Source organism: Tinamus guttatus, unplaced genomic scaffold (assembly GCF_059628265.1).
Source record: "Tinamus guttatus ecotype Peru unplaced genomic scaffold, ASM5962826v1 Tinamus_guttatus_pri_ptg000219l, whole genome shotgun sequence".
Taxonomy (NCBI): domain Eukaryota; kingdom Metazoa; phylum Chordata; class Aves; order Tinamiformes; family Tinamidae; genus Tinamus; species Tinamus guttatus.
This window is the reverse complement of record NW_028288753.1, coordinates 524,546-547,044: the sequence shown is the minus strand read 5'-3', so window position 1 is coordinate 547,044 and position 22,499 is coordinate 524,546. Positions and strand designations below refer to the sequence as shown.

General features: G+C 53.1%; 1 protein-coding gene across 1 annotated transcript; it reads right to left on the bottom strand.

Annotated features, from left to right (window-relative positions):
- Nucleotides 1-14,605: 14,605 nt before the first annotated feature.
- LOC148594644 (olfactory receptor 14C36-like) lies at nt 14,606-22,218 on the bottom strand. Its single transcript, XM_088525020.1, has 2 exons — nt 21,706-22,218; nt 14,606-15,052 (listed from the first exon to the last, which is right to left on the bottom strand). Exons 1-2 carry the CDS (start codon nt 22,216-22,218, stop codon nt 14,606-14,608), a joined length of 960 nt encoding a protein of 319 aa, XP_088381146.1.
- Between the last annotated feature and the right edge of the window lie 281 nt (nt 22,219-22,499).

Here is a 22,499-nt window from a genome sequence, read left to right as displayed (position 1 = left end):
CATCCCTGGCAGTCCCTCCTACGCATGCATTGCTGTACATGGAAAGAACAGCCTCCAGCCTCCAGGTCGCTAAGGGAACAAAGCCTCCACAAGCTGGGAGCCACCACAGAGCTCTCCAGGAGCCCCTGCACAGAGCTCCACAGCAGAGCCACAACAAAGCCAGAAAAGCCTGGAGTTCACGGGTTTCCAATCACTAAAAGGAGTTACTCCCAAACCACTTCCAGAGCGCCTTCACAAGTCCTGACAATGCAACACTAACAAACACGTACTGAGAGGATGCTCACATGGTCAGCCAGCAAGCAAACATACTCACTTTGGAAGCTTGATGGCAGAGCCAGCTCTTTGGGTGCCTGACAGCACCGAATCTTTCCTCGCTGACATCTGCAAAGGAGAGGGACACATGTGAGATGCTGCCAAGAAAACGCTCTTGTTGCTCACAAGGGCCGCCAATGCTTCCACTCTTCAGAGAAGCCACTGCCTTTTAGAAGTCCTGAAACAGTCTTTGCTGTTCTGCACGGCAGCCCCTCCTTGTCACAGAAGAGGAGCTGCAGGGGAACACAGCAGAATGGGTAGTAACATTGCAGGGCTTTCTGCAAGGGCATGGATCAAGAGCCTCACTGGGCAGGAGAGCAATTCTTGCCTAATGGACAAGTCCCTGCAGGAGAGCACAGGTGAAGGCGTTCCCCCAAAATGTAGGGAATGGGCAAGGCAGTTCTGCTAGGGAGGGAGGGGAAGGACAGGGACAGCAGGTCTGTTATTCCATGCAGTGAACACCATTCCTCACACTTTCCTCTGACCACGCTCGTGAGGTGCTTCCCAGCACCATTGTGCCCCTCAGGGAATCCTAGCAAGATTGAACCTCCCTTTGCTGTTCTCCTCTGTCATCTAAATGATCACAGAGATGAACAGAACATCTCTGTCTTCAATCCTCAGAGGAACCAGCAATGATATTTCCATCAGAAACAGGCCTTAGGAGGGACTTCTGAGGTGTGCATGGAGAACATAGCACGAACAGATGCATTAAAAATGTAGAGCACAAGCCATGTCTTTGAAAGCAAGCTCACGGAAGAGGCAGTGAGAGCTCAAGTGAACGCACTGGAGGGGTCTTGTACTGCTACTACCTGTCGGCCGATTCTTTGGCATAATTCAGCCTGGCACAAGAAGCGCCTCATACATCAGGAGCACCTACCTCTTGTGCTTCCCGAGCGCCTTCATTCCCTGGCCCTGCAGCTGCTGGTTGGCTTTCAGCTCTTGATGTCTTCGCACTTTGTGCGGACTCCTGAGTGCAGGGCCTTGGGATAGGTGGGAGCACACTGCAAATACACAACACAAGGAGTTGCATGAGCACAGGGGGAGCTGGATCTCCAGCCCTTGCTCACATGCTGGCCACCTGCTTCTGCAGCAGGAGCCACCTCTGCAGGGAAAGCTCCAGGCTTGCCTGGATGCAGTGTCATCAATGGAGAGAGCAATCCCCCCTCACCAAAACACACAGGGGTGCACCACATGCACAGACGAAAGCTCCAGGTGCCCACTTGGAGGCTTCCTCTCTATGTAGCAGGGTCATTTACAAGGACATGCTCCAAGACACACCGTTAGCCCCTGTCCTGCCAAGTGCTTTAACCACTGCTAAAGCAAAGGAAGCGCTCCTCAGTGTTTAATCCTGTCTCACTACAGACTCACTGGCCTCTCGAAAATAGCTCCCATGGTGGGGAAGCCCCACACAAACACAGCTCCTCCTTCAGAGGCTTTGCAAGAACAGAGAGTTTCCTCAGCCTCACAGAAGGACCTTAGGACCCCAGCCCTATGGACAGTCCCCTATGTCCATTGTCCCAAGCTACTCACCTTTCAGGATGCTTCTTCCTCTCTCTTTTCTCCTCCTTCTCTTCTCCCACATCCCTCGATGGTACTTTGAGGGGTGCTTGGGACTCTGGTAGGAGGGACTGCTTGGCAGGAAGCTCTTCTGCAAGGAGGAGACAAGAAAACACTTCAGAGCAGAATCACAGTCAGCACTGTGCACCACATTCACCACCTCACGGCATCTGGCACATCACATTGGAGCCTTGGAACCAACAACTGTCAGCAAGGAGGAGAGAAGGAGAAGGCACAACTCCCCACCAGGATTCAACTGCTCCATTACCTTTCTTAACAGCCTTTCCCTTGTCTTTTTTCAAAGCACGTTTTCCTTTACGAACAGTGGGAACTCTCAGCCATGTATGTAGAAGAAAAGGAGCCACTCCAGGGGGAGGTCTCCAAGGTGGAAGTCTCACATATGGTTTCTTGGTAAAAGTCTCCAGCTCCTGCCTGCAAACAGCAAAAGGACAGTGTTCTGTAGCAAGGACTCCACATTCCTTTGTGGACGGAGACACACGTCAGAGCCACTCTCAAGCCCATCCCTTTCCACAGCAGAATATGCAGAACTGGCCCAATCCTGCAGGACTCTTTGTAGAACATCACTCACTTTGGAAAGACCATCACACATCCAGCAAGGGTCAGTGAAACAGCTCTTGCACTGTCTGGAATGACTGTACCCCTCATCTGTGGCATCTGCAAAGGAGAGGGACACATGTGAGATGCTGCCAAGAAAATGCTCTTGTTGCTCACAAGGGCCGCCAATGCTTCCACTCTTCGGAGAAGCCACTGCCTTTCAGAAGCTCTGAAACAGTCTTTGCTGTTCTGCACGGCAGCCCCTCCTTTTCACAGAACAGGAACTGCAGGGAATCCCGGGGCAATGGCTGAGGTGCTCTGGCTCCATGTGCGTCTTACTCTGCTTGGATCTCTGCATTCCAGCTCAGAGTGGGGTGAGCAACAAGCCCTGCCGCCTGCTGTGGCTCTAACACCACTGAAGAGGAGGTGCTGAGGCTACCTCGGGGATGCTGGCAGCTCATCCACAAGCCGCAGTTGCCTGGTCTTACAGCAGAAGGACAGGGAATTACAGCAAACCACTCCATCCAACAGCACCAAGGGCAATCAAAGGTACCATGACCCCCTGCCACACAGGAGGGATGAAAAACACTGACGACTTCTAGCCTCACAAAGAGAGGGCTGAGATCACCAGAGAGCTGGCAGAGATGTCTGATAGCCCCAGCAGTGCAGGGAAGGGCAGGAGGGGTCACTGTGCAGGGACCTGCCATTCCTCTTGTTCAGGAGAGACCCCGTGCCCAGACACATTGTGGCAGCCCAGGAGAAATCCATTCCCTTGGGCTTGGTTAGGGCTTCAGAAGAGCAAGAGCTAGCACTGCAGAAATGCAGAACTTACCCGAAGAAGAGCTCTTAGCACCACATCAGAGTCATTCATCCTTTCGAGAAGGCTCTTGTAAAATCTCATTCTCACAACTTTCTCTTCAATCACCAGGATGCCAACGTCCCTCAGAACAAGGGCCACAACAGTCCCATTCCGAAGACAGTCAGAGAACTGCTTCATGGTCTCTTGGATGCAATTCCGCGCTACTTTTGCAGGAAAGGAGCTGTAATATTCTACGCGATCGTAGCGCAGGCGCACGCATCCCTTAAAACCTAGCCAGCAACAGAAAAGGAACACAGTCATTAACAGAGCTCTTCAGCAGGCTAAAAAAAAACATAGAAAGAAATAGAGAGTGTCTGCAGCTGGAAGGTCTTCCAGCAAGACAGTGCTACAGAGCTGTCCTCTTAAACCCTCAGGGAAACCCATAAAGGACACCAGTGTCCTCCCTCCTGTGGGAGAAATTCCTAGCACTCCACAGCTTCATGGGCCAAGAACACAGCAGCGCTTCCTTCCTGCAGGAACCAAAGAAAGGCTCCTGGCTATTTTGCATGACTGTAAGGGAGGATGGCAGCACAGGGAGAGGAGAAAGGGAGCCAGTTCCCAAGAGAAGGCATTGCTGAATCTTCATTCATGTTCACTAGTAACGAATATTAAGTAATTGTCATTTTTACCTCACTCTTTCTGGACACCCCCAGGCCCTCAGAACTGCTCAGTACACAGCCCTGCTTTGGGTAACCAAGGCCCATTTCCAAGGAATGACACACTGAAGTTATAGCACTATAGCCCCAGGAAGGTAGAGTCACTGGAAAGGAAAGGCCCGCTGGAAACACAGCCCAGAGCTCCTGCTACCCACGGCCATCACCCCCATCACACTGCAGTTGCACTGCTGCCAGCATTGCCCAGCAATCACAGCACAGCTGGCCGCGGAGGGGTTTTCCTGCACACTAGTGTTCCCATCACTCTCACTCTGCCAGAGTGTCTTCAATCTGCTTTGAAGCAGAAGCAGCTTGGAGGAGCCAGCAGCAATGCTGCTCTTCATCCTTGCACAGTCTGCTGAGGCAGCAATAAGGAGCAGGAGTTTTAACTACACTGCATTAGAAGCAGCTGCTCCAAAACATTTCATTGGAGACAGCTGTAAAAGAAAGTCCAAGAGGGAGAGAGAGAGAGCCATTTGATTGTGCATTATGACGTCATAACAATATAATTAAAAAAATATATAAAATGAAAAAGACCTGAAGCTCTCCTTAGCACCCGATGTAGGAATTAGAGATTTCAAACAGCCCCTGTGGAACAGCAGTTATCCACACCCCACAGATGTCGCAAGGCAAAGCAAAAGTTTCAACCTGTCTTCTTACCAGTATCATCATCCTTCCCTATGTCTAGATCATGACTCTCTGCAAGTTCCTCAGAGATGCGGAACACGGGTCTGTAGGCCGTCACAGGAGAAGTCTTGCCGTCTTTTTCTCTAACGGAGACTTTTTCTCTAACAACCCTGAAGGCCCCAAGTTCACAAATTCTCACACCCTGCAAACAGAACAGAAGAGAGGAATTCTAAGCAGGTGAGGGGAACAGAGACCCAGATCTTGTCAGAGCATGTCCATGGGCCCTGCTCCCTCCTGGCATACAAAGGGACTAGATGGAGCCCTCTGGAAAGCTTGAAAGAAGTCTTGGAGAAGTCCTTTGGAAGAACATTCCAGGTGATTTCCTCCCCCTCCTCAACTCCTCTCAAAATTACATGTTAATCATCTCTCACATCTAGGAGATCCATAGGAAGGGGTTCCAAGAAGGGAGATAATCCTGCTCCACCCATCCCCCCACAAAAAGGTAAAAAAAAAAAAAAAAAAAGCCAGGCGCTCTCTCTGTTATTTCACTCTGCCAGTGGGGTCTAGAGAAGGAAAAGAAAGTCTCCAACCACTCCCCAGAATGAAATTGGACTGGAGATTTGCCATCTCACTTTAGGGAGACATTATCCATCGCACTGCTGCATTTTGGAGCATCCTTCTCCAAGGGATTTACTTTCGGTTTCAAGGAGGGGCAGAACCATTGCATTCAATGGCACAGAGATGCCAGGACTGCTGAAACCATCAGGGAGGGATGGAGGGGAGGGACAGGAGGGCAGACCCACCGTGTTCTTCACCAGCTTCTCTACTATATAGTCTGAAGCACCTTCCCAGATGAGCACAGCCGCTGGAAAAGCAAGGGAAAGGGCTGCCTGTCAGGCTCCAGGATGGGCAACTCACAACCACCCAGCGCACGCCTGGAGATGTCAAGAGCAGGCACAAACAAACAGCACCCCCTCCCCAAAATGACCCCCCTGATGTGAGGGGCCGCAGCGCTCAGGTGGGCACTGCCGTCAGGCTGGAACCTGTGCCCTGAGCCCGGCAGCGCTCGGCACCTGGCACGGGCGGGAGGAGCCGGCGCTGCTGCCCCGGGACACCCACGGCCACCAGAGCTGCTCCAGCTCCTTCCTCTGCCAGGAGCTCACAGGTGAGGTGGGTGATCCCCACTGTGAGGCCAGCAGGGACCCTCGGGACAGGGACTTCTGCCTAGGGACCCCGGGTCTGCAGGGGCAGCATCAGGACTGGAGCCAGGAGTCCTGGCGGTCACACCGGCACCACAGCTAGAGGGGACCATCAGCCTGGGCTCTGCCTGCTGCCCCCAGCCCCTCCAGCCCCCTCAGCCTGGGGTTTCCACAGCCATGTTCACAGCTCATCCTCTCTGTGACAGCTCCTGGAAAAGATCTCCTGAAGGCCTCACCTTCTGGGGGTACTTCTGGAACCGCCTTGCCACGTCGTTTCCCGTGGCCACCCTTCCAGAGCGCCATCCTTCTCCTCCTCGCTCTGGGTCACCCTGCAGAGGGAGGTGATGAGGACAGAGCTCCTCTCCTCCTCTTCCTCCGCACACGTCGCTCAGCACTAGGCTGCCCACGCTGCCCCTCGCCGGCTCCCGCTCGGAACCAGCAGCTCTTTGGAGCAGAGCAGAGCCAAGAGCAGCCCCAGCGCCTGCGCTCTCCCAGCTCCGCCGCGACGTGTGGGGAGAGGCCGGGCCGCGCGGGACAGGGCAGCTGTGGCTGTGACACGGGACGTCCCCTGTGACCGCAGCCCGTGTCACAGAGGGGACCGGGCCCCTCGCCCCCAGGGCCTGGCCAGGCCTGGCCCTGCAGAGGGCAGGGGCTGCGAGGGGCGCTGGGGCTGCCCCTGCCCCACGCAGGCTCTGTCGCAGGGATATCCCCCCGACGGGGTCCGGCCGGGCTGCACACTGAGCCTGTGCTCATCCGGCCACGGCCCCGCGTGGGGAACCTGCCTGCCAGGGAGGGCAGCGGCACCGCAGCGCGCTCGCCCCATGGCCACGCAGCGCGGGCGGCTGCTGCCGCCGGGGCAGGGAGCGCTACCCACTGAGACCACAAAACCTCCAGCAGCTCCTTGGCAGCTGACCGAATGTTCTCCTGGGTGCTCCAACCAGCGGGTCCTTCCCTTGCCAGCTCCTGCAGAGCTGCAGGCCCCAGATCACTGCATACAGGGGCCTCATAGGGAACAGCTGCAGGGACCTGGCAGTGGGTCCAGCTTTTAAAAGGGTCTGCAAGGCCCATCTGTAAGAAACAAGAGACATTCAAAGGTGGTCTGCAGACCTCTGCTTTGAACACACTCAGATGTATCATGGGGATGCCTAAGATGACAAGGAAATGAAAGAAAGCAACTCATACCCACACGTAAATAACCTACTGCTGAAGCAGGACTCAAGAACAAGGTTTTCAAAACTTCCCAGCTGTGCACTTCCCCACTAAATAGCTGGCAAGGGTCAAAGTATTAGATGAGCTAAGGTAAAGAGGAAGTCTTGTGAAAACATCAACTTCAGGAACAGGATCTTCTTACCTTAAAAAAAAAAATAGCACAACCCTATGTGGGGCCCTCAGGGGGTTACGGAGGCTCCTAGGAGTAGGATTAATAAGGGGTCCTCGAGGGTGGGCGGGCACACTGGGGCTATGGGGCAATTCTCGGGGCTGTTGGGGAGCACCCAGAATGGGGTGCAGCCAATAAACTTTTGGTGGGTCGCACGCGAAGCCTGGCTGGTGATTTCTGGGGAGCGCTGGAGGGGCAGATACCTGGGCCACCCCTTGGGCTGCAGGGCACCCGCTGGATGCTATGGCACAGGGGGGAGGGCAGGGAGCCCAGCCGCGCAGCCCAGGCAGGAGCCGGCGACACCGCCGCGTCGTGCGGCACCGCGCGGGGCTGCGCCTGCCCTCGCGGGCGCTGCACACACGGGCCTCGCAGCGGGGCTGCGTGTGCAGCGCACGGGCACCCGGCATGCACAGCGCGTGTGCTGCGTGCGCCTCTTGCAGGTGTTCTGCGTGCACCGTGCATCCGCTGCAGGTGTCCAACACACACGTTTTGCATGGGTTGTACACGTGTTGCACACATGTCGCACACACGTTGCCCATGGGTTTTGCACACATCGCACGTGCGTTTTCCTTGCGTTCTGTGTGTGTTGCCCGTGCATTGCCCACCATTTTGCATGTGCTGTGCGTGTGTTGCACTGTGTACCAAGCAGCACAGAGCTCAACTATGTGTCTGGTCTCTTTAATGTTCGTGCTTGCAGCGGTAAAAACATCTGTCCCCATGTGTGGGGGGAATACCCCCCACACCAGATGTGATAGAGCAGAATCTAAACTCAACAAACAGAGTAAAAATGTTTGTCAAAAAATAAGAAATGATGTCCCGTGGCATCAGTTGTGCCCTAGCACAGGTTTAGGGTGGAGAGGTCCTGGTTGCTCCCAGAACAGCCAGCTGGAGCTGAGGCCGAGGAGCTGAACAAAGGTCGTCCTGAGAGGAAGAAAATAAGTTTGTCTGTATTGCTGGTGGACTGGGGCCATGGCCCGTTCCCTGTGGGACACTAGGAATATTTCTTACTCGGGATGTGCGGCCCAGGTCTTTTTCATCCTTTTCTTGTTTTCAGCATAATTAAAACTCCACAGCATCATAGCATGTGCTCATTACATTGCCATCTGCAGACCCCTGCACTGGAGGACCCTCCTGGACAGCAGAGTGTGTGTCACAATGACAGCAGCGGTTTGGGGCTGTGGCTTTCTCCACACTGGGAACACATTTTCCATTCCACTCTGCCAAGGCAATGTGGTGGAGCAGTTCTGTGGGATTTCCCAGATCCTCAAGCTCTGCTGCTCAGACTCCTACCTCAGGGAAGATGGGGTTATCGTAGCTAGTGCTTCTTTAGGCTTTGGATGCTTCGTTTTCATAGAATCATAGAATCATAGAATGCTTAGGGTTGGAAGGGACCTCTAGAGATCATCTAGTCCAACCCCCCTGCATACGCAGGGACACCTAGAGCACGTGGCACAGGACTGCGTCCAAACGGGTTTTGAAGATCTCCAGAGAAGGAGACTCCACAACCTCTCTGGGCAGCCTGTTCCAGTGCTCTGTCACCCTCACTGTTAAGAATTTTTTCCTTAAGTTCCTATGGAATTTTTGATGTTTCAGTTTCCGGCCATTTCCTCTAGTCCTATCAGTGGCCACCACTGAAAAGAGACCATCCCCGTCCTCTGCACTCCCTCCCTTGAGGTATTTATATACACTGATTAGATCCCCTCTCAGCCTTCTCTTCTCCAGGCTGAACAGGCCCAGCTCCCTCAGCCTCTCCTCATAGGGCAGATGTTCCAGGCCCCTGATCATCCTTGTAGCCCTGCGCTGGACTCTCTCCAGCAGCTCCACATCCCTCTTGTACTGTGGAGCCCAGAACTGGACACAATACTCCAGATGCGGCCTCACCAGGGCTGAGTAGAGGGGCAGGATCACCTCCCTCGACCTGCTAGAGATGCTCTTCTTAATGCAGCCCAGGATCCCATTGGCCTTCTTGGCCACGAGGGCACACTGCTGCCTCATGGTCAACTTGTCGTCCACCATGACACCCAGGTCTTTCTCCGCAGAGCTGCTCTCCACAAGCTCGGTCCCCAGCCTGTACTGGTGTCTGGGGTTATTCCTCCCCAGGTGCAGGACCTTGCACTTGGCCTTGTTGAATTGCATGAGGTTTTTCACCGCCCAGTTGTCCAGTCTGTCCAGGTCCCTCTGGATGGCAGCACAGCCCTCTGGGGTATCGGCTACTCCTCCCAGTTTGGTATCATCAGCAAACTTGCTGAGGGAGCACTCTGTGCCTTCATCCAGGTCATTGATGAATAAATTGAACAGGACTGGACCAAGGACTGACCCCTGGGGGACCCCACTAGCCACAGGCCTCCAACTAGACTCTGCACCGCTGATCACCACTCTCTGGGCCCTGCCATCCAGCCAGTTCCTAATCCATCTCACTGTCCACTCATCTATCCCACACTTCCGGAGCTTGCCCAGGAGGATGTTGTGAGGGACGGTGTCAAAAGCCTTGGTGAAGTCGAGATAGACGACATCCACCGCTCTCCCCTCGTCTATCCAGCCGGTCATTTCATCATAGAAGGCTATCAGGTTAGTCAGGCAAGATTTTCCCTTGGTGAATCCATGCTGACTACTCTTGAGCACCTTCTTGTCCTCCATGTGCCTGGAGACAACAGCCAGTATGAGCCGTTCCATCACTTTTCCGGGGACGGAGGTGAGGCTGACTGGCCTGTAGTTGCCTGGGTCCTCCTTCTTGCCTTTTTTGAAGACTGGCGTGACATTGGCCTTCTTCCAGTCTTCCGGCACCTCCCCCGTTCTCCAGGAGCTTTCAAAGATGATGGAGAGCGGCTTAGCTATGGCATCTGCCAGCTCCCGCAGCACTCTGGGGTGCATCCCATCAGGGCCCATGGATTTGTGGGTATCGAGGTTCCTTAGGTGCTCTCTGACCCAATCTTCCTCTACCCAGGGCAAGTCTTCCTCTCCACCAGCTTCTTCTCTTGCCTCTAGGGCCTGGGGCTCTAAAGGGCTGCCCTTGGTAAACACCGAAGCAAAGAAGGCATTGAGCAACTCTGCTTTTTCTGTGTTATTTGTAACCAAGGTGCCCATCCCGTCCTCCAGCGGACCCACGTTTTCCCTGATCTTCCTTTTGCTGTTAATGTATTTGAAGAATTTTTTTTTGTTATTTTTAACGTCCCTTGCCAGCTTGCCTTCCAGACGTGCCTTAGCTTTCCTTGTCGCATCTCTGCACTCCCTGACTACGTTCCTGTATTTCTCCCAGGGGGCCTGTCCTTTTTTCCACATTCTGTATACCGCTGCCTTCTGCTTGAGCATTGCCACAAGCTCCCGGCTCATCCACGCAGGTCGCCTGCCCCCTCTGCCTCCCTTCCTACACACAGGGATGCACTGCTGCTGGGCGTGGAGGAAGTGCCGCTTGAAAACTAACCAGCTCTCTTGGGCCCCCCTGCCTTCTAGAGCACTAGCCCATGGGATTCTACCGAGGAGGTCTCTGAAGAGGCTAAAGTTGGCCCTCCTGAAGTCCATCGTCGCAAGGCTACTTACAGCCCTGCCTCCTCCTCGTTGAATCCTGAACTCCACCAACTCATGGTCACTGCAGCCGAGGCTACCCCCCACCTTCACATCTCCTACTAGGCCCTCCCTATTTGATAGCACGAGGTCCAGTAGCCCACCTCTCCTCGTCGGCTCATCCACAACCTGCGTCAAAAAGTTATCGTCGACGCTCTGCAGGAACCTCCAGGACTGCTTATGCCTGGCTGTGTTGTCCTCCCAGTTGATGTCGGGGTAGTTGAAGTCCCCCATGAGAACCAGGGCCTGTGACCGTGAGGCAACATCCAGCTGCAAGGTTGAAGGTGTTGAAGGTTTTACGATTGGACTCAGTGATCTTGAAGGTGTTTTCCAACTCTAATGATTCTATGATTCTATGATTTCTCTTTATTGTTCAGATACCTCTCAACTCTCCAGTTGCTCCTTTGAGCAAGTGGAGAATTTCAATCTTGCCTTGCCTTTCAGGAGTGTAGTTACTTGTTCAGCTAGCTGTTTTAGAGTGTTTCTATGCAGGCTGTTGTATCTTTCTGTCAAAAACATCTCAAGGAAGGTTATTCCTTGTAGACTGGGAACCTCCCTGGAGGCAATTTGGACTCAACATAGTGATCAGGATTGCATTCTGTTTCTTAGGACAGAGGATGAAGCTTATGCTTGTCATACAGGTGATTAGTTTTTTTTATCTCATAGGACACTGGATGAACTGCAACAGCTGTAACATTCAGCTGAAGCCTGGAGCAGAAAAAGGTTAGATTTGAGCCAGAGCTATCCAAGCCCCCAGTGACCAAGCTGAGGGATGTGAACAGGAACGTTGTCCATACAGGTCTCCTCTCAAAAACACTGCTTTTCCTACATGTGCAGACTTCATTGGGAGACACCGTAGGAACTGGAGAATGTGGTTGATTTGTTCTGAAAACAGAATGAAAAAAGAAAGCTGAAAAACAGCCATCCTTCTTTCTCAGGTGCTCATTGAATTCTGCTTCATTTCAATACATTGCTTTCCAATTAGCCACACAAGAATTGAAGATTGAAGAAAAATATGACATATCCTTACATATTTTTTTTTTCATTGTAATGAGCCCTGGGAGTATTTGGTGCTGAGTCTATGAACCTCCAGGAGGTTGAGAATCTCCAGGAGGAGACTGAGGAAATCTCTCCAGCAGTTACAGTCAGAAGCAAATGCCCAACTTTCTTGGAGAGTTAATTGGTCCTCTTGAGGACCATTAGCAGCAAAGTCTCCCCAGGGGCCAAGTAGAGCAGAAAGTTGGAGATCCTGATTGCAGGTAAGCAAAGACAAAGTGCAGGTTGCTCTGATGCCAGGTTAACACTTCACGTGTTTTTCAAGTACATTGGCCAAGCACAGGTGTCCAGACTCTGAGTAGGGGGCTCCTATCCACCATGCTTTGCCCAGGTCTCCTGCTGGGTCAGTGCGTGGGTGGGGGTGTTCAAGGCCAAGGGCAGCACACCTTGTGTCCCTGGGGGAAAGCAGGCAAGGAGACCCTGTGGCCATGAGCGAGAAGCTTCCTCTCCCAATCCTCAATATCAGAGACACCAGCCATAGCACAGGTGACATAGACCTAGTTCTTTTGGAGTCTTTTGGCCATGGCAATGCCCTTGGCCATCTCCCCCTTGGGCTCTCCTACACTTTGTTATTTCTGTGCCTGTTTGCCTGCAGCCTGTAGGTATCAAAACTGCTTCCCACCTTGCTCTCACCCCAGGATCTCTCCATCTCAAATGATGTCTCTAGGTGTTATTCACCGTTCTTTGAAACAAAGGCATGGGATGATCCTAGATACCTTCTGCATGATCTCTTACACCGCAGAACTACCCTTGAAGTGAAATATCTTGTTTTCCTGAAGTGCAGTCTGTACATTTGAAGCTGCTGTTGGTGGCTCTTTCAAGTTCTCATGCTCTTTCCCATTGCCAGAATAGACTCCATCATCTCGGAAACCACCCTTCTGGCAGTCATTGGCCAGTGTTATATTCACCTTAGCTGTAACACCTCACCAGGCTGAAGAAACCCAGGTCCCTCAGCTTCTCCGCACAGGCCATGTGCTTTAGGTCTCCAACCCCATCTCTGCAGACCCCCTCTGGAGCCTCTCCTGTTCCTCCTCATTGCTGCAGCACTGGGTGTACCACAGTGGGACACACAATTCCACATGTGGCCACAACAGGGCTGAGTCATGGGGGCTTAGAATTGCTCTCGCCTGAGTGTCCAGGCACTTCCTGTGTGCAGCAGGCCCAGTTGTGGTGAGCATGAACCACAGGCTTGTGTATCATAAAAGGTAATGCAAAAGAAAAATGAAGGTTATATGGGAATCCCTGCCTAGCAGTCCTGAACCTGAATACCTTAAAGTGAAGGGGGACAAGGAATCATGGAACTTGTCCACCATGACGCCCAGGTCCCTCTCTGCAGAGCTGCATCTGGTCCTGCATGTTTATGACATATGTCCATGGTCACCCACAACTGTGCAGGGCACTGTTGATTTCCTTGGCCATCTCAGGTGACCCTGGACACCTTTTCCTCCTACACGAGTACCAGTCACTAGAAGGATGAGGCACAGGCAGATCCTTACAGTGCAGAATGCTGATATATTTCAGTGCAGGCATTTCAAGTATTAGAGAATAGATGAAGCTGGAAGGGACTTGTGGAGAGCATCTTGTCCAGGGCCCTGCACAAGCAGGCTCACTTACTGCACATTGCACAGGAGTCCAGGCAGGTTTGGAATATCTCCAGAGAAGGAGACTCTTTCTTGATGTATTTGTACACAGTGATGGGATCCCCCCTCAGGCCTCTCCTGTCCTGGCTCAACAGCTGCAGCTCTCTCAGCCTCTCCTCAGAGGAGAGGTGTTCCAATCCCCTAATCATCTCTGTAGTCCTCCACAGGACTCTCTCCAGTAGTTCCATGTCCCTCTTGTACTGAGGAACACAGAAGTGGACACAGGACTCCAGATTGGACCTCACCAAGGCCAAGTGTAGAGAGAGGATCTCCTTCCTTGACCTGCTGGTAACATTCTTCCTAATGCGCCCCAGGAGGCCACCGTCTTCTTGGCCACAAGGAGTCATTGCTGGCTCGTGGTCAGCTGGCAGTCCACCAGGATGCCCAGGTCCTTCTCTGCAGAGCTGCCCTCCAGCAGGTCAACCCCAGTCTGTACCAGTGCATTCAGTAATTCTTCCCTACGTGTAGGACCTTGAACTTTATGAGGCCCAACTCTCCAGCCTGTTCATTTCCCTCTGAATGACTGAACCCAATATTGACATCTGGGGACCACCAATAGCTGCAGGCCTCCAGCTAGACTCTGCGCCACTGATCACAACCCATGGAGCTCTGCCATTCAGCTGCTGTCCACTCATTTAGATGTTTAGACACACACTTCTTGACCTTGCCCATGAGGATGTTATGGGAGACAGTGTTCAAGACTTTGCTGAAGTCAAGGCACACAACATGCACCAATCTCCTCTCATCTATCCAGCCAGTCCTTCCATCCTACAAGACTCTCAGACTGATTCAGCTTGATTTCCTCTCGGTGAATTCATGCTGACCACTGCTGAAGCCCGTCCTTTCCTCCACATGCTTGGAGACAACATCCCTGATGAGTTTCTCCTGAACACATGGAGAATCCTGTGAAGCAAGGCCTTTGGGGTACAATTCCTTGAGTCTATTCTTAAAAGCAGCTTCCTCTAAAGAGCAGCCTTCAGGCACTGCACTGGGTGGGACTTTCTGCTTTTAATGACACAGTGAGGGGGTCAGCACTGACCCAGACTTAGACATCAATTTATTTGGAAACCACATGAGACAAAGTAGTCTAATGCAAGGAGGAACAAATCCAACCATTTGTGTAGCAGCATGTTAACAAATGCTAGTAATAGTAAATCTAATAAACATAAAGAAATATTGCTCAGTCCTGGTACAGGATACAGTGGGATTCACATGTGGAGAGCAATGCCAATATTACCATTTCTGAATAATGTCCATGAAATTACTTTCCTCAGGGCATCCTTGAGCTCCTTGTTCCTCAGGCTGTAGATGAGCGGGTTCACTGTTGGAGGCACCACCGCATACAGAACAGCCAGCACCAGATCCAGAGCTGGGGAGGAGATGAAAAGAGGCTTCAGGTAGGCAAACATGGCTGTGCTGATGAACAGGGAGACCACAATCAGGTGCGGGAGGCACATGGAAAATGCTTTGTGCTGGCCCTGCTCAGAAGGGATCCTCAGCACTGCTCTGAAGATATGCACGTAGGACAACACAATGAAAATGAAACACCCAGAGTGTACACAAAAAGCAATAACAAGGACTCCAATTTCCCTGAGATAGGAATTAGAGCAGGAGAGCCTGAGGATCTGGGGGACTTCGCAGAAGAACTGATCCACCTCATTACCTTGGCAGAGTGGTAAGGAAAATGTGTTCCCAGTGTGCAGGAGAGCATTGACAAAACTGCTACTCTAGGCAGCTGCTGCCATTTTGACACAAGCTCTGCTGTCCATGAGGGTCGCATAATACAGGGGTCTGCAGATTGCAACATAACGGTCATAGGCCATGACTGTGAGGAGGAAATACTGTCCTATTATCAAGAAAAGAAACATAAAGACCTGTGCAGAACATCCTAGGTAGGAAATGGCCCTGGTGTCCCACAGGGAATTGACCATGGATTTGGGGACAGTGGTGGAGATGGAGCCAAGGTCGAGAAGGGAGAGGTTGAGGAGGAAAAAGTACATGGGGGCGCGGAGGCGGTGGTCACAGGCTACGGCTGTGATGATGAGGCCATTGGTCAGGAGGGCAGCCAGGTAGATGCCCAGGAAGAGCGAGAAGTGCAAGAGCTGCAGCTCCCTCCTGTCTGAGAATGGCAGGAGGAGGAACTCACTGAAGGAGCTGCTGTTGGACATTTGCTATCTCAAGGCATAGTACACTGTCCTGGGAGGAAAAAAAAGATGTGGCATTTTAGGAAAAGACATTTGAAGAAAGAAAAACCAGTAAATTAAAAAAATACTCAATTTTTCATTAAAAACACATCACACTGATTCTCTCTTTACTAGGGGGAGGGGACGGGGAAGGGACATCTGCGCACTTACCTGGCTTGAACCCCATTTTGTGCTGAGTCGGTGTGTTGTAAGGATTTGGGACCTCTGCCCATGGAATGTGGAGGGAAGTGAGTAATTCTGACACTCACAATAAAATCACTTTTCACGTAACAGGGCTGTTCAGCATCTTCACACCCAATTCTAAAGGATGTGGATTGTAGAAGAAAGGTTTTTTGTTTTTTTTTTTACATTATTTATTTTCTTTGAGATGCCCCTCTCCCACCTGGGCAGCGCTCTTTGAAGATAGCAGTCATTGTCCTTTCTGCGGCGAGTGCTGAGAGGAAAGGTTTCCCTATCACATGGGGCAGAGTGACAAAAGCTTCTCTATTACCCCAGGTTCCAGCTGTCCTGCACTCACACTGCGTTGAGCTGGAGGATGATCACACTTACATATTACCCTAAAAACCACACTCCCGTGCAGACCCCTGTTTCACATAACTTGCAGCATTGATATCTGAACTGCAGCTGAAATCCTCTCCACCCAAGTGAGCCTAAGACCAGGAGCAGCATGGACAGGAGGGAAGCAAGGAGCAACCCTGGGGCACAGGGACACTGCTCTGGATTAGAGCCCATGCAGACCTGGGTGCACACCCAGCTTCACAGCCCTGCAGCATCCCCGGGAGAAGGAAGCAGGATGCCCTGTCCCTGTGACGCTGAGGCAGGGAATCCTGCTCTGAAGCATCCTCTGCATTGGAGATGGAGGGATAGCGATTGCCCCAAACCCTACCAAGTGATGGAATTGCCTGGGTGCAGAAGAGCCCTCTGGAAACTCAGTAGCATTGTCCTGCAGACAGAGACTTACCATGCAAGGGGCTGGGAGCTCACTTCCACAGTGAGCTCTGCTCTGTCCTCCCGCTCCACACTGCCGTTCCCCTCTCGCTGCCTTCTCTCCTCTCCTGTTTCACAGCAGCAGGCAGTGCCCGCAGCCCTGCTGCTCTTGGCACAGGAGCTGCTCCTGCACACGCTGTCTATGGGCAGTGCTGCCAGGCTGCCACGAGCTGCCTCCGTCCCAGGAGCCTGGCCCCGCTCAGGAGCAGAGGAACAGCTGAACTCACCAATTTCTCTGTCTCTTGTGCTCCCTCCTCCTGGGGAATGTTCACTTCAATAAACTAAAATAATCACCTGTTGTCCTTTGCTAATGACTGGAGAGAGATTATTCTAACACGGCCATTTATTTCATCAAAGGATGACTATCTATGAAAGTTGGAAATGTCTCACTCTGGAAGCCTTATCTCACATCCCTTAACCAGACAGGAGACTGAGGAGTGGACAAGTGGGAGTTCACTGACACAAGGTTCAGGTGCTGATTCAGAAATATCCATCTGGGTAGTACCTGCCTAGCTCTGAGTGAGAAGTCGTATTCAGATCCCTCCTGTAAACTCCACAAACACACGAGTGGTGGCATTCCCCTTGCCAAACGGAAGTGAGCAGAGCACAGAGATCTGCACACAAGCTCCTTGTCAAAGCTCCACTACAGTCCCTGGAGATGAAGGTTGAGAGTCAGTTGCTCCCACAGAAGCACCTGGTGACAGTGGAAGAGACTGAGGAGATGCAAGGCAGGTGCCAGTGCCTGCTTGCTCCGATGGAGATACTGGGAGACCTGCATCATCCTAGAGCACGAGTTGGGGTCCAGGTGGGGAATTGCCTTGGCTGTCTGAAATGACCCAAGATGCCAACTACGATGACAGCCCCACTCGCTAGTAAGTCGAGTCATGGGAATAATGCAAGATTAACCAGCAGCTCTTGTAATTCAGTGCAGAGCCTTGATTTGATGGCACAGAAAATTGCTGGCAGGGCCTTGTCAGATTCCCGGGGTGCCCAGCACAGCCACATGTCTCTAGCAGATACAGCCAGGGACCTACAGGAAAACCGTGTCCCCTTGCAGTGACTGCTGGGCAAGTGTCCCAGAGCATCCTGCGTTTCTGTCCTGTACCCAAACACAGACATTCCAGCACTGGCTGTAGGGAAAGCCCATCCCATCTACACACAGGGTGCTGCATAAATGGGAGGCACCCCCACCCCGCCACATCTTTGCTCCAGGCTCTGCAGTCTCAAACCCTTCTAGCTCTCCTCCCCTGAACTTCTCGTCATCCACCACATGATATGAATAGGGAATGGGCTAATGAGGACCTCCAAATGGCTGCATCAAAGGCTGTCAAGGCCCATGGACATCTCCAGTGGCACCTTGTTCTTCCTGAACCAGCACCAGGCACAGGAGAGAGTGCCCCTTGGTCTGCTTTGTGTGAGAGGAAGTGCCCATGGGCAGGAACACGTGTCCCCTCGCTGGAGAAGCTCCTGCTGGGCTGTCTTGGCCCAGATCTCCTTCCCTACCATCCCCATGTTCTCCGTGCAGGTCCCATCCCTGCTCCCTGCAATCCCACCACTCACCTCCCGGATGCGCTCCTGCACTCCAGGGATCCCGTCCATGGACGAGGAGCAGCCATTCACCTGCTGCTCCTTCTCCATCTCCAGGACTCGCTCTGGGAACAGCCCTGCATGACCAGTGCATCTCCGGCCTGCCCTCTGCACAGACAGATGCGTCCTCACAGTCCGTGTCACAGTCCTGTCCTCTGATCATGTGCTCACACTGAGGGGACCTCACAGGCCCTTGGCTGGGGCTGGTGCTGCTGCCGGCCAATCCCGCACGGGGCAGCAGAGACCTCACAATGTGCCCTGGAACCTTCAGCTGGCTCTGGCCTATCAGCAGCAGGAACAGAGGTGACATGACGAGGAACCTGAGCATCCCAGACCCTGCTGATGGCCTCAGGTCTACAGAGAAGGATGTGACCTCACAGTCACCATTAAAGCCATGTCCCTGCTTTCAGCCTATCAGGGACAGGCACAGCAGTGACCTCACAACCAACGTCCGGGACATGTGCCTGCTACTGGCCTACCAGGTCCTGAGTCAGAAATGCCAACACAACCAACACCCAAACCATGGGCCTTTTTCTGCCTTGTCACCACCAGACACTGAGCTGATGTCACAACAGCCTGTGAGAGCTAAGAGCCCCCTTTGGCCTATCAACTCCAGAGCAGTAAGTGTCCTCACAGCCAGAAGTTTTGGGGCTATATGGTACTCAGGCAGAAATGACCTCAGAGTACGAACAGCAGCCATGGCCCTGCTGCTGGCGTGTCACGTTCCCACACAGAAGGGACCCTGTCATTGGCCTTAGGAACATGGGCAGGGTTGTTCTCCAGGGTATGCCTGCTCCTGCACTACTTTCCTAGGAGAAGGTCTAGGAGAGAGCAGTGCCCTGGCCCCAGATACATGTCACCACCTTCACCCCATGAGCCCTGAGCTCTGTCCCTCTTCTTCCACAGGCCTCTGAGCGGACAGCTGCTTTCCACTGGTGTGACAATAGCATGAGTGCCCCTGCCCACCCAGAGGAGAAGGTCCTTACCCATCCCATAATCACTGCCAGTCACTTGTCTCCAGGCACCTGGCTTGGGAAGCATTTGCAGGAGGGGGACCATCAGTTACTCCAGCCACAGGCATTGCCGTGCCATGAGGATGCCTCCAGGCCTGTTCTTCCTGTGCTTCCTCAAATGACATGCTTGGGAGGAAGAGGAAGGGACAGGTCCCACCTTTGTCCATTCAGACAGCTGCAGGGAGCACTCTGGGACTGACTTAGGTCAACAGAGTGAAGCTCTGAGTGCAGCAGTGGGGCTGGGTGCCCATGGAGCCTTCTCTGTCCCAGGAGCTGAGTCTTCATCCCAATGCTGAGAAGCTAAGAAGAAAGTTTAGGTACATGGGAATAAAAGCAGAGAAATACTGTAGGTCTTGTTGAGGTCACATGTGAGGGGATCAGCTTCTGGGGCCATTTCCATGGTTGAGGAGATGTGACTTGTGACAAAGCCCAGTTCAAAGAAGTCCCATGTGCAGCTAATCAGCCCTGCGCTGAGTCTTCCGGGGCTGAAACATGAAGGTCCCAGATTGAAATATTTGTTTGAGTGCCCAGAAAATCCTCCTGGGCTGGAAGGGGCCTCTCCAATGCAGCTGCCCTCCACCCCACCAGAGGCATCTCCTCTCAGCTGCTGCAGATCACTGCAGAAAGGGGCTTGCCAGAGAGGGTCTGAAATGCACCTGTATTTGGAGATGTTACTGATAGGACTCCTGGCTGCAACTAGGAAACTTCTCCTTTTATTAGAGGGACAATAAATCTGACACAAAGATGGTCTCGATGCTCCCCTGGGTCAGCCCATCCCCTCACGTCCTCTGTGCACTCCCACGCCGGCACCCTGAGCGCTGGTGCTGCTGCCAGGACAGAGGTGGAGGATCCCCTGGAACAGCTCTGCAGGGAGCTCCCAGGGAAAAGCTGTGCTCAACCCCAACCCCAGCGTGGCAGAGGGGGCTGCCCTCTCCCACCCACCCTGGTAGTGCCAGACCCACCTCAGCCCAATCCTGAAGGGCTCAGCGCATCCCTGGCTGAACTGGAGCTACCCCACGGCCACAAGGCAGCAGAAGGATTTGACATGGGCACTGCAGCAGCAGTGCTGGGATCAGAAGGAGCAGGAAGGAAGTTGGGGTGAAACCCCTTGCCCTGGGATGTATGGCTGGGCCACTGGACAATAGATGGCTCTGTGGGAGCCGGGCTCCAGGTTTGGGTGGATGCAGCTCCAGGGAAGGAGCATCGGTGTTTTCATGGGCTCCCAGTGCAGCCGTGACTGTGATAGGGGCAAGTGGGCAGAGCCCAGCACAGGGGACTGCAGAGACCGGGGCTGGGAAGGGGCAGTGAAGGGCCCCCATCCTCATGGGAAAGAGAGTCCCCAGGCGATGCTGGACTCGCTTTGGCGGAGGGGAGGGGGCCCAGGGCAGGGGGAAAAGGGGCAGCAGTGACACAAGGAAATGGAGGCCGCTCACTCCACGTCCCCACTGCTCTCGTGGCCAGAAGATCCTCAAGCGCAGCTGCCTGCAGCCCCTCTATGCAGCCCCTCTCCCAGGACAGCGCTCACTGCCCACTCCAAGCACGTGCTGCCCCTGGAGGTGCCCTGTGCTCCATGGCCGCTCCATAGCCCTCCCAGAAGGATGGCCTCTGTCACAGGCTGTTATCTGTGGGACAGTCTCCAGCAGACACCTCGTGACCACTCACCCTGTCCAGGGCACTGGGGACCCGCAAGTGGCAGCTGAATCCAGACCTCATTCCCTAACACATCCTTCCAGGAGCTGATGCCCTTTGGCCCATGCAACCCCAGGCACAGCCAGAAGGCCTTTGTGGGTGCAGTTCCCTAAGGCCATTCTTGGCTCCTGCTTGGTAAGAAGAGCCCAGCCTTCAGGCACAGTGCTGAGAAAATCCCCTTTTGCTACAGAGGTGCTTCCTGGGAGGGCAGCTCTGACCCCGTGAGGGACAGAATGAGAGAAGGCCTCTGGATCAGACAGATTGGGTTTGTGCCTCTGGAGAAGGGATGCATTCAAGGATTTGTGCACAATTATGGATATCACAGATAAGAATAACCAAAACAAATCAATGTCTTAGAAACAATATCCCTTGTGAAGAGACATAGGCAGCTCATTGCTGCTAAACTAGTACCACTGGAATCAGTTTCTTCAGTGCTTCCCTCGTCTCCTTGTTCCTTATGCTGTAGATGAGGGGGTTCAGTGTTGGAGGCACCAACGAGTACAGAACAGTAACCATTAGATCCAGAGCTGGGAAGGAAATGGAGGGGGGCTTAAGGTCTGCAAAAAATGCAGTGCTGACAAAGAGGGAGACCACGGCGAGGTGCGGGAGGCACATGGAAAAGGCTTTGTGCCGGCCCTGCTCAGAGGGGATCCTCAGCACAACTGCGAAGATCTGAACGTAGGACACCACAATGAAAATGAAACACCCAAAGACTAAAGAAAGACTAAGCACAAGAACCCCAGTTTCTATGAAGGAAGGAATCTGAAGGTAGGAATGTGAGCAGGAGAGCTTGAGAATCTGGGGGATTTCACAAAAGAACTGCTCCACCACATTACCTTGGCAGAGTGGTATGGAAAATGTGTTCCCAGTGTGCAGGAGAGCAGTGACAAAACCAGTGCCCCAGGCAGCTGCTGCCATTTTGACACAAGCTCTGCTGTCCAGGAGGGTCCCATAATACAGGGGTCTGCAAATGGCAACGTAGCGGTCATAGGCCATGACTGTGAGGAAAGAAAATTCTGCTGACATAAAGAAAACAAAGAAAAAGACCTGAGCAGCACATCCAGAGTAGGAAATGACCCTGGTGTTCCAGAGGGAATTGTGCATGGATTTGGGGACAGTGGTGGAGATAGAGCCCAGGTCGAGGAGGGAGAGGTTGAGGAGGAAGAAGTACATGGGGGTGTGGAGGCGGTGGTCACAGGCTACGGCTGTGATGATGAGGCCGTTGGCCAGGAGGGCAGCCAGGTAGATGGCCAGGAAGAGTGAGAAGTGCAAGAGCTGCAGCTCCCGTGTGTCTGCGAATGCCAGGAGCAGGAACTCATTGAGGGAGCTGCTGTTGGACATTTGATCTCGCTTGGTTCATAGCACTGTCCAAGGAGGAAAAGACATCGACAAGTTAGAATAGGTTTTTCTAAAGACAACCCTCTCCACTCCTCATAGCTTCCCCAGCCTTGTGTCCTTTGTCTTGTTCAGTTCCCTTTCCTCAGCCCTGGTTTGTGCTGTCTGTGCCATGTTGTGCAGGGGCCTCTGCCCATGGGCTACACAGGTGTCAGCTCTGCTCAGTCAGAGGGTGTAAAATGGAGGTGTTCGACTGCTGCACATATGAGGGATTCACAGGCCCAACC

Excerpts from the sequence above, each read along its gene's own strand:
- LOC148594644 (XM_088525020.1), bottom strand. The coding sequence starts at position 22,218 with ATGTCCAACAGCAGCTCCCTCAATGAGTTCCTGCTCCTGGCATTCGCA. Across the intron at positions 15,053-21,705 it reads CACTCTGCCAAGGTAATGTG|GTGGATCAGTTCTTCTGCGA; the intron begins GTGGAGCAGTTC and ends CAAGGTAATGAG.